This window comes from Halictus rubicundus, chromosome 7 (assembly GCF_050948215.1).
Source record: "Halictus rubicundus isolate RS-2024b chromosome 7, iyHalRubi1_principal, whole genome shotgun sequence".
Classification (NCBI taxonomy): Eukaryota; Metazoa; Arthropoda; class Insecta; order Hymenoptera; family Halictidae; genus Halictus; species Halictus rubicundus.
In genome coordinates this window covers 5,781,579-5,797,912 of record NC_135155.1, presented here as the reverse complement: position 1 = coordinate 5,797,912, position 16,334 = coordinate 5,781,579, and the positions used below count along the sequence as shown (strand labels likewise).

The window sequence follows — 16,334 nt, the reverse complement described above, 5'->3', positions numbered from 1 at the left end:
AGGCACGGTTTTCTTTGTAAGTACAATTTCAGCAGCATTACTTTGTATTATTATAGTTATTATTTTAAATTGCTTGTTTTATCTTCATGAAAACGCCGAGTCATTGCTGCCCAAGGCACAAAATCCATGTCGAAAACCGCCATGCTGGTTAGAAAAGCTACACACTTCATCGAGGATAGCAGCGGAATGTATTGGTGAGTATTATTAACATTTTTTTAATAAGAATAGTAATAAGTTCACCGACTGTACGTACTGAAGTTTAAACAAGGCTTCGGTACTTTCCTAGGAACTAATACAAAAGTATTACATTTTATTGAGCAAATCTAGTTGCAAGTACAACAAACTTGGCAAAGCAAGCGGTACTTGTACAATTCAGTACTTCTCACTGCGTTATATTGATCCCGTCGATGGTATAATGCTTTGGTATACCACGTGGATCGTGCGAAATTTACCTTATTTAAAGAAACGAGATGACACGAGGCTGAAGTTGTGAAAGAAAAAATGAAAAATGACGGGCAGTATTTAGTCAGATAGTGCTGTGTATGACACGCAAGAAGTCCCGGGAAGGGAATGCGATGCTGGTTGGTCAGATATCAATTTTTAGCGCACTATAGGTTAAACCGGTCATATATACTATGTATGTATGTAGCATGTGACGTCAGACACATACTTTGCCCTTGTGTCGTCCCGCGAGACTTCTTGTGAGGCACGGACAGTAGATTTACCATGAGATTTAACAGGTAGACACTGCAAGAATATAGAATATTTATGCACACGCTGCCATAGTTTTCACAGCTACGGAATAACAAAAAATTTATTCGTTTGCATTTAACTCTACCGATTTCCTCATTACAAATATACAAGCATCCGCGGTCTCGTTGCTCTAACAACAATCATTTCCTTACACATTTCGCCGGTGTCTAAACATAAAAACAATCGAAATGTGAAGAGAGTTCTACGCCTGTTGATAAATGGCTTTGAGTATCAGAGCCTTCGAGACTGGTGTCTATAATGAATCGTTACAACAATTAAAATAGACCTCGTGTATCCCGTCGAGAAACGTCAATTTCTATCGTCGCGTTTAACTATGCGGCTCGGTTTAGTTTGTAGTAGTCTATGGACCGGATGCGACTCCGTGTGACCGATTTCGGTGCACGCGATCCTTTCATGACCATTCTGATCATCCAGAGACTTTGTTCTTCTTGGTACCGATTTTCTATACTTCGAGACAACCAACGTCAGTACACCGAGCATGAAGAGGCTAACGATGATGGACGTCAAAGCAATCGCCGGTGCTTGGTTCGATCGAAATTCGCTCGTGTAGCTCAGCGCTAAGGGATTAGGTTCGTCCCAGCTGGTCCAGGTGTCGTTCCAGAGAGCTGGATTTGCTCTAGGATCACCGTCCAAATTGCTAGGCGGCACAACCATGAGCCTGTGCTTCATTATGATTTTCTCTAATATCACCGCGATCAACGGTCTTCTGTCGGCGAGGTTCAACATCTCGCAAGGGTCTTTCGCTATGTTGAAGAGGCAGGGTGCTCTTAGAGGTTCGCAGGCGATCTGTGGATTAAAACGGAACCATTGGAAGCCAATAACTCGATTGTTATGAATTTGTAAGACGAACATTTTCAAATAGCAGGAAACGTGAACATTAATGAAAATTAATCCCCGCACTACCAAGATTTTTTTTTTTCAAAACGCCAACTATCAAGGGCGGTGTATTTTGGGTGTATTTCCAAGAAATATTTTTAACGACCATTTTAGCTAATGGCTAATGGCTGAAGAAACTAAATTTTCTATGATCAAACGGAGTAGTTAAACTATGCCATTTATGAGTCCAAGGACATTTGAAGGTCATAGTATAACAGGTCATTTAAAAAACCGTAGATGACCTTCGAAAGACCTTGACGACAACAACAATCAGAAAATTGTTTATATCGCTATATTTGCCTTCTTGAACAATACAACTTTTCTCTTTAACATTCTCTTCTATGTCCAATCCTAACGGAGACACTTGGGTTCTACTATACAGGGTGTATAAAAATTATATGTCACGACCACCACAGCCTGATTCTACACCTGATTGGTTAAAAATGCACCGCAAACTAGACCTTGACCTTGAGAGTCAAGGTCAAAGTGTTGAAAAATTTTTTTTATTGCATCGTATAGTACTCATCAAATTTTTCGATACTTCGACCTTGACTTTCAGGGTCAAGGTGAACTTTGCGGTGCATTTTTTTAACAGATCTCCACCGATCCAGAGGCGTAGAATCACGCTAGGTTGGTCGTGACATGTAATTTTGATACACCCTGTACACCGAAAACATCGAAGATGTGATTTACCTTAGAAGCTCGTTTCACAAACCTTGTCTTCATCTCTGACGTTGCACGTTACTTGCGCCCGCCGCCGCAACTCCAGTATCTCGTCGGCGGTGAGTATCTTCTCCCGGAAATTTCCTTTCAGCGTCGCGTCGTCCGCGTTTCGTTTTCGTCTTTCCCCCAGCTCGATCGCTTGTCTAGCGGTTATGATGCCGGAGATAGCGACGCCTGTTTTGCTGTGCAATATTTTGTCGGGGCTGTACACCGGAGGAACTCCTTCGGATGAATCTCCGGTCGCGCCTAACCAGCTGCCGCCGGTCTGCGTTTGGCCGATCACGTACTTGAAGTCACCCCGCCTGATTGCGGTGTAGTTGTCGATGTCGTTAAGGTTGATCACGATCTCCGACCTGGGACTTTGTCTATTCGACACCAGAGCCGGCCAAAGATTGAACCCGTCGATGTGATCGAAATGCTTCATGTTCACTCCTGGAAAACGTGCGAACAACGAGCGAAATTATTTACTCGAACGAGAATCTATAATTTATAAATAACGAAATAAAATCGCAACACATACCTAACAAAAGTATTCGCACGGGCCGTGTCTTCGTAAAAAATTCTCTGCACATCTATGCATAAAGAATGCATTCTTTACAGATTTACAAAGAATTTTATACGAACATACGTGCCAATACTTTTATTTAGGACTGTACGCTATACTGGTCGCGAATGTGTTAATAGAGTTCTACATGCCAGTAAGAATAATAATAATGCTTTAATCTATTTCTCTGGAAATATTGTTTAAAAGAACATCGTTAAGCTTCTTTTTGATGAAGTGCAGTCGATAAAATTAGATATATTTAACAATTTATTAACTAACCAGCCGCAGACAACAACGTAGGAAGCCAGTCGGACATGAACATCATCTGATTCGAGACTCTTCTCGACGCTTTGATCAGAGGACTCCAGATGGCTGCCACTCCTCGCGTCCCACCTTCCCACGGGCTATCCTTCATCTGTAAAATGATCGAAAGTTCAGCTTCGCAGCCTGTGCACAATGGTTTTTTTTTGTAAAAATCGATTTTTACGCCTCGGAGCGGATAATTGCTGCCCTGATTGCTCAGTAAACCTTCGGTCGGTGCTCCGTTGTCACTCATGAATAGCACAATGCTGTTTTCTAACATTCCACGGGTCCTTAAAGCGTCCATCACTTCGCCGACACTCTGGTCTAATCTTGACACAACGGCTACGAACAGGCAGCACATTTTCATTACTAGACTCTATGCAAAATGAAAATACTCCGTAGCAATTTATTGGAAGCAAATAAAAATCCGTTTCTCTCTTTAATAATTTCAGTCGATGGTATTGTATCACATCAAATCAAATTCTTCTAATCCTTTTAGTGTTTTATATTTCACCTACTCATGCTTGTCATAAATCCATAAAATCTATTTGTCACTCTATGACACATTCTCTAAATCGAAGCGAAAAATATTCTCAAACAAGGACGAAAAGTTGAGGCACGTAAAACTATTTTTCGCCTATTTTTGTTGGTAACGTGGTCCCTCTACCTTATCGCGAATCCACGGAGTCTTGGCTCAGATTAAAAGACAGAAATGGAAAAATTCGTCGACAGCTGTTCGAGTAACTTTTTGCTAGCGGTGGAAGTTTGCTTGTGCAATTCATTAGGTGTCTCATAATCTAGCGCATGTAGCAGATAGTTACCAGCTTGAATCCTCCTTTCAGGATCTGCGATATACGCGAACTTGGCAATTTCTTCGTCGGGAGCGCGCAGCAACTGATTCTGATTCCCTTTGTGGGGCGCCAGATGAGCCAGGTACAGGAACATCGGTTGATTCGCGTCGTGTTCCTTGACTAATCTCACCGCCTCGTTCGTGAAAAGATCAGTCGCGTATTGCCCCGCAGTGTCCCAGGCGACGGAAAGGTTTCGTCGCATGTCGAAACCACGAAAATCCCCGAATTGTTCGCTCTGCGGAACACTCCAATCAGGAAATTGTTGATCGAATTTCAGCGGCAGCCGTGGCAGAGCGTGTTAACCCTTCTGTTCACAACCGTGTACAGTAGAACCTCGCTAGTTGCACGAAACCAGGCCGAAAGTGCGTGCAAAAATCGAGGTTGTGCTTCCTTCCATTTTCCCACTCCGTATTTCCCCACCAGGACGCTCCATAGGTAAGGGGACAAAATTTTTTTGAGATTATTTTGGCCTTACCCCTCAAAATGGTGAGACCAGAAAAACCAGAAAAATTGAAAGTCCGAAAATAGGGAGACCAGTCTATTCCCCACTCCCTAAGCTGCTCGGAATATCACGTGGCCCCCACCATCTATGTTAATGTGCAACGAACGGAGAGCCCGTGCAAGAAACGAGGTTCTACCGTACCCATTTGAGCCTAAGTTAGAAATTTGTTATGCTGATGTAAAACTACATCTAGTCAAACTTCATACCATTTTTATTCTAACATGTGCTTCAATGAAGAAGTTTATTAAAAAATTTCTGGTGAAAACATTTTTATAATTTCAGTAATTGTGAAAGAAAAATTAGGAACCAGTCATTTTGACTGGTCCGGTAGTTCTAGTGTTAATTCTAAGAACGCAACATGCCGTTGTTTCGGGTAAAAAATTTTAAATAATGGTCATTGGTATCCCGGTCACGAAACAGTGTGACATATCTCGGTTATGAACAAAACGGTTTGAACGCACGAGTCCTAAAATTGATTAGATAGTTACCGGTTCTTGGGTAATGTGCGTGAAATAATCCTGGAGACCGTTCCAATAGCCGAAATGGGTATCGAAACCACGAAACGTGGGAGTATACGTCTTCCTGTAAAATCCCAGGTGCCATTTGCCAACCGCGTGAGTCTTATAGCCTACTTCTCTTAAGTACTGCAAAAAGATCAATGACTTTTATATTGTAAGTTACAGAATTACAAAATTCAGAGTGGAATTTCATAAATCAGAAGGGTAGTTCTCATTATAACATTTAACCAAACGAAATTCTACCTCTCCGTTACGAATGTTTGAATGTAATAAATAGACTCCGGATTTTATGACAAAAATGAGTAGGTGCAATTTAAAATAGTGAAAGGATTAGAAGACTTTGAAGAGGATGGTAGGAGATAAATGGAACAGGGCCCACTGCTCGCGCGCACGGCCCTTATAGAGGGGGGACGCCATGCTGATGGCGTCAGGAAAAGCGCGGGATAACTGTCAAGATGTGGACCGTTTATTTTGAAAGTGGCGCAAGTCCATTTTTTGTTGATAAAAATATACAAATATACAAATTATGCGATATCTCATTTTTTTAAAAAATGGACTTACACCACTTTCAAAATAAACGGTCCACATATAAAGATAATGTATTGTTATACTTATATACATAATAATAAACATAATAGTTATTGAGACCTACGCAACCCCCAACAGAGTATCAGTATATTATTTTCACTACGTTAAAATTACTAGTGACAAATATCAATTTACATTTAGCTCCCGTGTCTTGCAATCGACGCACAAACTTTTTCTTTTGCTTAAAGATCCGGAGTCCAGTGATAAATCTAAATTTTCTTGCGTTTTTGGGAAGTTTTTGGCAAAAAGTTGAAGGTCAAAAACCCACCTGAGGTAACAGTTTCTCGTTCAGAGGCAGTCCCCGCGGCTCAGCCGGGAAAATAACAGAATGTTGCATGCCGAGGTGAACAGGATTTTTCCCGGTCATTAGAGCGGCTCTGCTCGGTGTGCACAATGCAGGCACGTAATGACTGTTTAAGATGATCCCGTTGTACGCGAGAGCGTCGATGTTTGGCGTCGGAATTTGATCCGATCCGTGGAAGCTCACGTCGTTCCATCCCTGAAACATATGAGATCACATTCCACTCTTTGGCGTACGGTCGCGCGAAAGTTTGAACTTTCGCGGATATTACAGTGAATCGTAAAGCTACGTCCACACTGAACGAACATATAGTAACGTTGCGTCGTCGCCTCCTGTTGGAAGACACGTTAACGAAAAGTCGCATCAGCGTGGACGTAGCTAGAAGCTCACCATGTCATCGGCGAGAATAATGACGATATGAGGTTTTCTATCTCGTACGCGACCAAATTTCTCGTTTTTGATGCTCGCATCTTCGCTTTTCAGCTTGACTGTCGACGGTATACCCGCTTCCGCCGTCAACTTCGACACGAACGACGAGAAGAAGAATGCCACCACACTTGTCACCAAAAACTCCGACAGTATCATCAGCGTCAACATCTTCGATATCAGCGAGACGTTCATCTCGAAAATAACTGCAAGAACATATTTAGCGAAATGAAAAATGTGGTGAAATTCAACCGCAGTTATTGTACTCGGGAAGATAGGGTCGTTATGGAATAAAATGGTGGAAAGTTTTACGCGAAAACGAATGTATTCTGGGTTGCAGCCCAGGGACAAAAAAAAACAATTTAAGTTAAAAACTTAAAAGAATAGAAATTATACAAAAATGTTTCGTACCTACTTGAGTTGATTTGGGTTAACTGGGTAGGTCCCCAAACAGCGTTAGCCCAGAACACCAAAATTAACGGTCCGCCGGCGGCCGAGAAAATCGAATTTGAATATTCATTGGAAGTGCGTGCCGTCGAATAGAACTCGAATAATGCGCCTTTCCATTGCAAACCGTTTCTATTTGTTACAGGTACGATAAATATTCAAGTTCGATATTCTCGGGAACAGTCTCCGGCGAAAAATGTGTTTCATATTTATCACCAGGACGCACGAATTTATCTTCGGTTCTATAGAATTCTATACGGAAGACAAAACGGTCCTGTGAATGATAATAATCTGCGCAAAATGAACACGGTGAAGGCACACGTTCGAGGAATTAACAATTGGGGGATTCTGACATCGTGTAAAAATTAATGTAAAAATATCTTAGAAGAAAATTAACACTGTTTTGGCTCCACTGCATAACACGGTCGTCAGAAAAACGTATAAACACTTGACATACCGGAAGTCCATCGGTAGGCCTTTTAACACTAGGTGTTACAATTAACAAAATAATAATTTACATTTATTAAGATTCTAAAAACACATCCATGAGGAATTATTCAACAAATTTACTTCTTTGGGTATATGTTATTAAAAATGGCGAAAAATTGGGGAGCACATTCTTGTTATTTTTATAAAGTAACGTAACATAGTCACTCTTAGTGCTCCGTGAACCTAGTAAAAAAAGATCAACAATTTTCTTTGTTGAATTATAAATGAAATCTGGTAAGTACAGTTAATAATGAAGTGATGTGTTAATAGGCTCTCGTTGGTCGCAAAGCGTTAAATGGCCGGCGCGCCGGTGATTATTTCGAAGGGTGAAAGAGTGTTGCGAACGGTGAATAGGCGCGTCGCTTTTCTTCGGATCAAAAGTGGTTCTTACGTCGATAGTATAGGGGGTGAAAGATCGGCGACGAAGAAAGGTATCTTGTTATTAGCGGGAAGACGTCCATTTTTTGCGCTTACGTCCGTGGACCATCTTTCCGGCGAACACGGCGAAAGAGATCAGTTGTCCGGGGCTCGTCTTTTGGAACGCGAGAACCGACTGACTGGGGAAACTTGAGATGTCTCGGTTTATTATCACTTTGGATTTTCTGCACGAGAGGGGAAACGCGCGGAGCAAAGGGAAGATCTGGAGCATAACGAAAGTACTCCTACTCCGGGGGAGGAAAAAGGAGAGGCGGGACGGAACGGTGGGAAAACTTCGAGCGATATCAGCGGTTTCAAGTAGCACGCGCGAGAAGAATCGGTAACGCACCGCGGAAGGAGCAGATTTTCCATCAAATGTTGCTTTATGTTGTACTCGACCACTCAGAAATTTAAATCCCGCTAGTATTACCAGATTGCGAATCTTTATGCAAAATATTCTCTGAGCGTTATTCACGAAGAGTAGAAGGTTATTTCCTGCGTTACTGATTCCGCCATCTTATCGTTGAACGAACGAGATTTAATTTCGTCGATCTTATTATTTTATTGTTAACTCGTGTTTACTAGAAATTTTCTACAGATTTTTTATTTTTGATAGAAGTTTTATAGATTTTTCGAGAAAATCGAGTTTAAACGTGCAGCGGGTAGGCGTGCTATTGGACAGGGATCGGTTGACGCGTCTGACCATGACCAACCAATTCTACTTCCTACAAATCAGATCTGGGAGAATGTTATTTGAAATGAAAATAAGAAATAACTATTTGAAATAATTTATTCCGCACCGTTACTTTGCAATACTGTTATTTGACAATAAAAATAATATTGATTCACTTGAAATATTAGCAATTCCAGTATTTCTTTATTTGAAGTTTATCAAACGAAATAATCCTCAAAATACTTGATGTCACCTGATATAATTTTGGTTAACAATTTCGCAATTATCTCAAATAATTATAAAGTAAACTAATACGTTATTTGAAATAATATTTCAAGTAATGTTACTTTAAGGGCGATCACAAGAAGTAATTATAAAATAAAATAACACAATACTTGAAATAGAATTTGAAATAATGATATTTCAGAGGTGCTCAAGTCTGCTGCAAATACACAGCTTGTCTCAACAATATTGTAATATATTGTAATAACAATATTGTCCGCGTTTCTCGCGAATAACTCCTTAACAAGACCGCGGAGAACATTTTCGCAAAGGAAAAAGTTACTTTAAATAACCTGAGGAATTACCCGTTTCAAGGAAGTACAATATTTTTGAGACACTATATTTTTCAAACTCGATTTTCTCCAAAAAATATTATTCCTTTTTTTTTGGACTTATTTTTCCACGTAGAATCACCAAATGACCATAATTTTCGGTACAGCCTGTATTATATGTAAGTAGCGTAACGTTTGTTTACTCTTTCCGGAAACGACGAGAAAAAGGAAACATATCTTTGGTGGGAACGGTTATTGTAGCGGAATATGGACCGTCCGCCGAGATAATTCACCTAACCGAGTTGGACAGTACAGCTGTTTGTCAAATATGATTTGAATAATTAGACGGGAACGTAAATAAAATTTGCCCGCGTCAGTCGATCCCAGAGCGGACAATTAAACTTCCAATCGCAACGGTGCCGCGATTTTCATAAACGGATCGGCCTGAAAATCGGTTCGCTAATTTCCGTTGATTCGCTCGATTCGTACCGCCTGTCACGTACCTTCCATACAGTAATTCCGCTCGAGACGATTCGTTGTTCCTCTACGCTATTCATTCCGGCTATTCAACATTGCAGAACTCGCGAGAAATTGAAACGATAATTATATGACAATTATGTAGCCTTGTTAGAATTAAGGGCTCGTTATTACTCTGTATAAACGAACATTTAATACCGAAATAACGATCGTCTCTAGTCCTCTGAATCACTGTTCTTCCAAGCTTCTTAGGTTTACTTATTTCTACTGTTCTATCGGCGCATTCAGGAGAAATTCGAATCCTCAATGGCCGACTGGCAGCAGGGACTTCTATCGAAATGTGATATACTATAATAGGTTTCCCTATCTCATTATACATAATTCTGTAAAACTGAATTTTGCAAACCGTGGTTCATCTTGGCGCGATGATATTGATGACGAAATTGAATTTCCACACTTCGTGATATTGTAAATGAACAAAAAATTATTGATCTGTGAAAAATTTTGAATGACACAATAGAACGTGTTGCAATGAGCCAAGGGTAGTCACGTGACTTTTGCAGAGTCAGCAGGTCGGTAACTGCTGTATAATTTCCGTTCACAGCCTTCAGCCACTGACTTAAGATCCGTCTTGGTCTTGATCCGACGGGTCTGTGACTAAACTTGTCACATTTTTTGCTCTGTATTATCGATATCATGAATTCTGACGCCAGAAACGTGCTTCAAGTATTTGGCTTTATTTCGCAGAGAATCAAGACAAAATGCAGATCAATTTGTAGCTGGATTCCACGGCATGCAGATCGTCAATTTTTGGCCTAGTTTCGACGCTTATATTACCAAATATAACCTTCCTTTTTCGAATGGGCTCTTTCCCAGCGAAAAATATTCTCATACAAGGACGAAAAGTTGAGGCACGTGAAACCATTTTTCGCCCATTTTTGTCGGTAACTTGGTCATTCTACCTTATCGGGAGTCTACGGAGTCTTAGAGTCTCTTCATCGTTTTTGCCTTGACTTCTGTTTATTTATTTCTTTCTGTTTTTTATTTCTTTACCTAGAATATTTCCCTTCTATATATTTTTTCTCGTGTTATACATACGAAAATGGTACAATTAGCTCGCACAGTACTGAAAAGTTTAGTAATTTATTAAATACAAACAAATTTAATAATGTAAAAGATATTTTGAATAACGATACAGCAATTTTTAACGACGCCTTGCAGTCGCCATTCGAGTGCTAAGGGTTAAAGCTAATTCTTTTGACAATGTGGACGGTTGCAGGATCGATGATCAGAATTGCAAAATTACGAAATCTGTTGGAACTGTAATAAAAATCAAATTCTGCTTTAAGCAGCATCAGCTAATCGTGACAAGAGTAATTTGCAAGGTGGTTTTCACAGCACATTAAGTGCACAAAAACGTTCCGCGGAGCGCGTCCAAGAAATTCGCGAGCCGATCATAGATACACACGCCTCTCATTAAGCGGTTACGTTAATAGAAAAAGCATATAATGGTTAGCGGACGGATTATCATAGATCGTATTCCAGCTAATGGCTTTTTTAATTAGTAATTAGCCACTGGGTCATCCTTACATCTTCATACTCCGTATCGCGTGCCAGAAATAGGCGCATTGTGCTTAAAATATTTCCTTGTTGTAAACAACTGTTAAACGTTCACGGCAGTAGAGAATATAGGTGCGATTGTTGCATATGTATAATTTTATATGCGTCGGGGAACAACGAAAATATACATGGAAATATATGTATTCGAATTAATTATAGATAATTATAGATTAATAATAGATTAAATAAAAGATTGATCATAGATTTGTTTAATTTGAGATTATTTAGAGAAAAGTTGAATGTGTTTGTTATTAATAAATTTATGAAAAACGAATATGTTCTCGTTTTCTGGCAAAATATAGTCGTGCGTGCTATGTCGTAATAATGTTCAGCGGTACCAACGTGTTGGAAGACCACACTTTTAATGGGCTATTAAGAAAAGAAACGGCATGTAAAAACGGCTACAAATCTTTCGCAGTTTTCCTCTTATAGATTCTGGAAAACTTGTTTTTACTTACGTATGTCTAACCAGACAAATTATTTCACGCGAAGATGCTCAATTTCCACCAATATGTAAGTATTCTGCTAATTTGGAATATTCATTGTGAACACTGTGTTACTTATTTTATACAGCGAAAATTATCGCCAAACGTCAGAGAGTATTACCAGAAAATATTAACAAAAATAATGAAATTAAATATTATTTAGAAAGTACATGCGCGACACGTGGGTTTTGTTTATTCGCAGCTTACAGGAGCTGTTAGAGCTTAGAAAGTATACTGTGCGCAATTTAAGAAAGTCTGATGGTCTTTTTATTTTACTTTAGACTCGCTACAATCTTGGAACACATTGAAGAAACGTATGTAAATTCGTTTGGACATTTCTATATGCACAAAAATCAGTCTAGTAGTTATTATACAAATTAGTACCACACTTGCGGTAATAACAGTGTAGAAAAACGATCGAAACAAGAAACAGTAAAAGATAGCAGAGCAGGTGAAAAATAATTTTTCACCAGTATTCTTCTATCTCTAATTAACGACATACATCGAACACAATTGTGTAGAACAAAATCATAAGCAGTCGCTTCTTTCTCAAACATTTATATTTGCCTACTGGACTGCCATTTTCTTATTTTCTAGAACTCGGTATGCTGAAACGTTTAAACAAATTTTAACAAGATTCTCGTGCTCTTTGAATCGTAATGGGACTTAATAGATCAGGAAATAATCTTTATCAATTTCTATAAATTAGTCTGCATAAAATCTACAGTTTATCGATCCGCATTGAGAAATCTCACTTCCATTTCGAATTTGTCCTGCATAGTTACGCGCTCGTTGGAATACGATTATTTCACTCGTAATTCATGCGCATTTCAGCTTTCCCTCTCTCTAAATCAATCTCTCATTTTCATCTGACCGACATTCTTCGTGGAAAACAATACCTAAACAGACCTACGTTACGTTAGCTAACACTAGATTTACGGGACCAGTCAAAATGGCGGATTCTAGTATTTTTAATTTACGAATATTGAGATTGTAAAGATGCATCCTTGAGGAATTATTCAACAAATTGATTTTTTTGAGTATATATTACTTAAAAAATGGCTACAAATTTTGATAGATACATTTTTGTTATTTTTATAAAGTAATGGAGAATAGGCATATTTAGTGCCCCGTAAACCGTCGAAAAAGTGAGTTGTGACATCGGAGTATGTCACCGTTATGTCACTTTTACTTTCCCCGAGACGACGAATTCTGTTCACCGCACCCCGCAAAAAAAAATAAAAAAAGAACAGGCCCTTTTTGTTTCGCTGTGAGTTTCTTCCGGTGGACTGTATCGACACACGTAAATCGACGTTCCCGACTAACTATTATTACATCGCAACGTGTAATTTTTCTCGCGTATTGGCAGCAACGTTTCATTATCCAGTAAAAACGCATTGTCTGTTTTGTTACACTGCGTTACGGATTGTTTCTGGTTGAAACGTTACGAATCGAATAAGAAGTTCGAGTTACACAATACGCATTTTTCGTGTCGTAAAATACAATCGGCATTGGGAATATTCGATAAAGTTTAACGAGACTTTTATCGCCTTCAAAATACGATAGGGTCCCTCGCCAAGTGAAGATAATTAGATCTAATTTTCATACTTGCGTGTGAAGTAATTTCCATAAATTAAACAAGTAATAATGTAAAAAATATTTTGAATAATATAGCAATTTTTAGTAACGCCTTACAATCGCCATTCGAGTGCTGAGGTATTTCCTTTCAGCTTCTAACAAAGTTTAACTTCTACTATTATTTCTACCGTGGTTGTTTATAAATATTGCCATCGAGTTAGTAGTTCGTTAGTAATTTGTTCCTTGAGTAATTCGTCAAAGTAAACAAATTAATAAGTAAAGCTCTTATCATCATTAGTTTGCGGATTTGATGTATTTACTGAGAACAATGAATTAGTGATATTTGAAAGATTAGAGAGATTAAAAGAATTAGAGGGTATTACAATAATTTGTAAATTTCAATCTTTTAAAATTTTTAAAGAAACTTACTCCTAAAACTTACTCCTAAATAACTCCTGTATTTTACAATTCATATACACATTTGAAAGATTAAAAGAATTAGAGGATATTAATTTGTAAGTTTCAATGTTTTAAAATTGTTAAAGAAAGAAATAAACTCCTAAATAACTCCTGTATTTTACAATTCATGCAAACCATTTTTATTTTGATTAGATAATATCCTGTAATTTTGAAAGCAATTTTATTTTTAATTAATAACTCACCCGATTTTCCCTCACACCGCCAATCTCTGCACACGTCACTGTATAGTGTAAATCGAATGGTGTAATTCGAAACACCAACACTGAGTGCGTTGTGCAATACGCTTATCGACGCGTCTTCGAGTTGTATATTAATTAACGATAATTATTCCCAGCGGCAGGTTAACCAATCGATCGGTGCAGGTTCGTTGGAACGCGGGCTCCCTTTGCAACACAATGCGGCAAACTTTCTTGTCCACCGGTTCGTAGGAGACTGCGATTCGTCTAATTCACGCTTAAACGGCGTGCGCGAACAACCTCGGCAATAGTTTTTGTATTTCGGCCGTGATGGATAATGTTGTAAAACAGATAATCGAATGCGAAGTGGGATAAATGGAAGAGCGAAGTGTCTACAGGCAGTGGCGGCTCGAGTCGAGTGGTGGCCCCGAGCGGTAAAAATTTTGGGGCCGTCAAACTCGAGTTAGAAATGGAAGTTGCAAGAAAATGCTCATAAACTTGTTAATAGTAGAACTTTAATGCATTTATGGCTCATGAAAATTTTCAAAACATTCGAGAACATAAAACGCGAGAAAATTTAGTACGATTTTTATGCATTTTGCATCTACAAAGGCTATTCCCACTAAAAATAAAATTTCATGTGCTTTCAATTTCTTAAAATTTGTCTACAAAAATTAAAAAATTGCAGAAACATCCGCAGTCTATTTATTAACAAAAAAGAAAGGGGGCCCACGCGGCAGATCAAATCCAAAGCAACGAAAAGATTTAACCTCTTCACTTAAAAGCCCGAGAATACTCGGGTATTATACTATAATATAATACACACTTTTACAAAATAATTTTTAAGTTAAGAGGTTAAAGAATTTGAAAACACTGTTGAAATATTTCCAACTTGTTAAAACTATTAAAAAAAGAAATCTATGTGGCCCCTGCATCTTGATATTGATGCAGGCAATTTGTATTTTGCATAAAACTTCGCAAGTCTAGTTATTAAATATTATTATTATTATGACAAATAAGATTGGCGCCAGTACACACGGAGATTGCCTGACTTAATGCGAAGCTCGTTAATCAGTCATCGTCTGCGAAATAAGTTTGCGTTTTCGGCTTATACGTCACGGGGAACGACTTTCTATTAATGCATTTACATGCATTTCAAGCTGACAGCATCGCGGAATGCAAAGTGTGGCCTGACGCCTGGCTAGCCGTGGTTTCTGCATAAGCTTATGTCTGCTTCTTCGTTTATGTAAAACACTGCATTTCGAATAACGCGAACGGTTTTGCAATTGAGAGGATCACGAATCAACAATTGTAATACATTGTAATTGTCCAGTGCTTCGTAGTTCAATCATTTTTTACATAGGCAATATAACACATATATTGTATATCAGTCTTTGTAAACAGTCTTTTGTGCATATACATCCATTGTCACAACAAATACACGCGTACAGTGTTTCTAAACAATTTTTCCAATCGCGTTATACTTACGGGAGCCTGCTGTATCGTATTATGGAAAACTATGAGAATCAACGCTGCGCATTGTGCGCATTTTAACCGCGGCGCAATGTAACATTAAATGGGCATTCAACTTCTCGTGGCAGTTCACTTTCGTCAACTTCATAGAGAGCTTTCTATGCACGTACCGGAAACATAAACGATCAATTCCAATTACCACGAGTTTGTTCACTTCAGAATGCTCTGCGCAGGCACTGCGTTATCATTAGATTGCGGATTTTATGCTTATATAGGAAATTCTTAATTTCTTGCGGTAGATGTACAAAATTTTCATTTTACACAAAAATTTGTGAGTACTTTATGCGTTTACGATTAAAATGTGTAGGTGAAACACGAAATAATGACAATATCAAACGATTCTAAGAATTCAAATTACAATATTTTTCAACATTTTTCAATATTTCTTGTAACATACGAATTATTAAGAGAAGAAATAAGCAATCACAACATTTTTATTTTGCACGAAGGTCCGCAGTCTAATGATAAATAACCATTATCAGTCGACTCTTATATTCGCTTTTACCACTAGATTTACGGAGCACTAAAAATGTCTATTTTACATTACTTTATAAAAATAAAAATTTTTTAACAGTATATAACCAAAGAAATCACTTTGTTAAATAATTCCTCAAGGATGCATCTTTACAACCTCAATATTCGTGAATTAAGAATATTAGAATCCGCCATTTTGACAGGTCCCGTAAATCCAGTGTTAAGGTACACTTTCTGAATAATTTCTGTAATGAGACTAATAGAAAAGTGAGATGTTGAGAAACTTGTACAGCACGCCGTTTTAGCTGCAAATAAGAACGACGACGTTTATTGTTTTTGGATCGAAGCCAGAGGATCCTAAAAAATTCGCTTTTTTGCAGTATTCGTTCTAGAGACGAGAGGGAAACGGAATAAAATAATGAATTCGCGTTTCGTTTTGCTCCGCGGGGGGGGGGGGGGAAGAAAAACTAAACACTGGATTAGAGCCAACGATCTCGCCTACGGTAAAGATTGAACCGTATATTA

The 16,334-nt window shown here is 38.5% G+C and overlaps 1 protein-coding gene across 1 annotated transcript; it reads right to left on the bottom strand.

Annotated features, from left to right (window-relative positions):
* Window positions 1–94: 94 nt before the first annotated feature.
* On the bottom strand, window positions 95–14,111 carry LOC143355590 (arylsulfatase B). The gene is made up of 9 exons (XM_076790544.1): window positions 13,809–14,111; window positions 6,371–6,612; window positions 5,948–6,178; window positions 5,062–5,217; window positions 4,042–4,306; window positions 3,405–3,562; window positions 3,197–3,332; window positions 2,366–2,805; window positions 95–1,560 (listed from the first exon to the last, which is right to left on the bottom strand). Exons 2-9 carry the CDS (start codon window positions 6,599–6,601, stop codon window positions 1,063–1,065), a joined length of 2,115 nt encoding a protein of 704 aa, XP_076646659.1. The 5' UTR covers window positions 6,602–6,612; window positions 13,809–14,111; the 3' UTR covers window positions 95–1,062.
* Window positions 14,112–16,334: the final 2,223 nt, after the last annotated feature.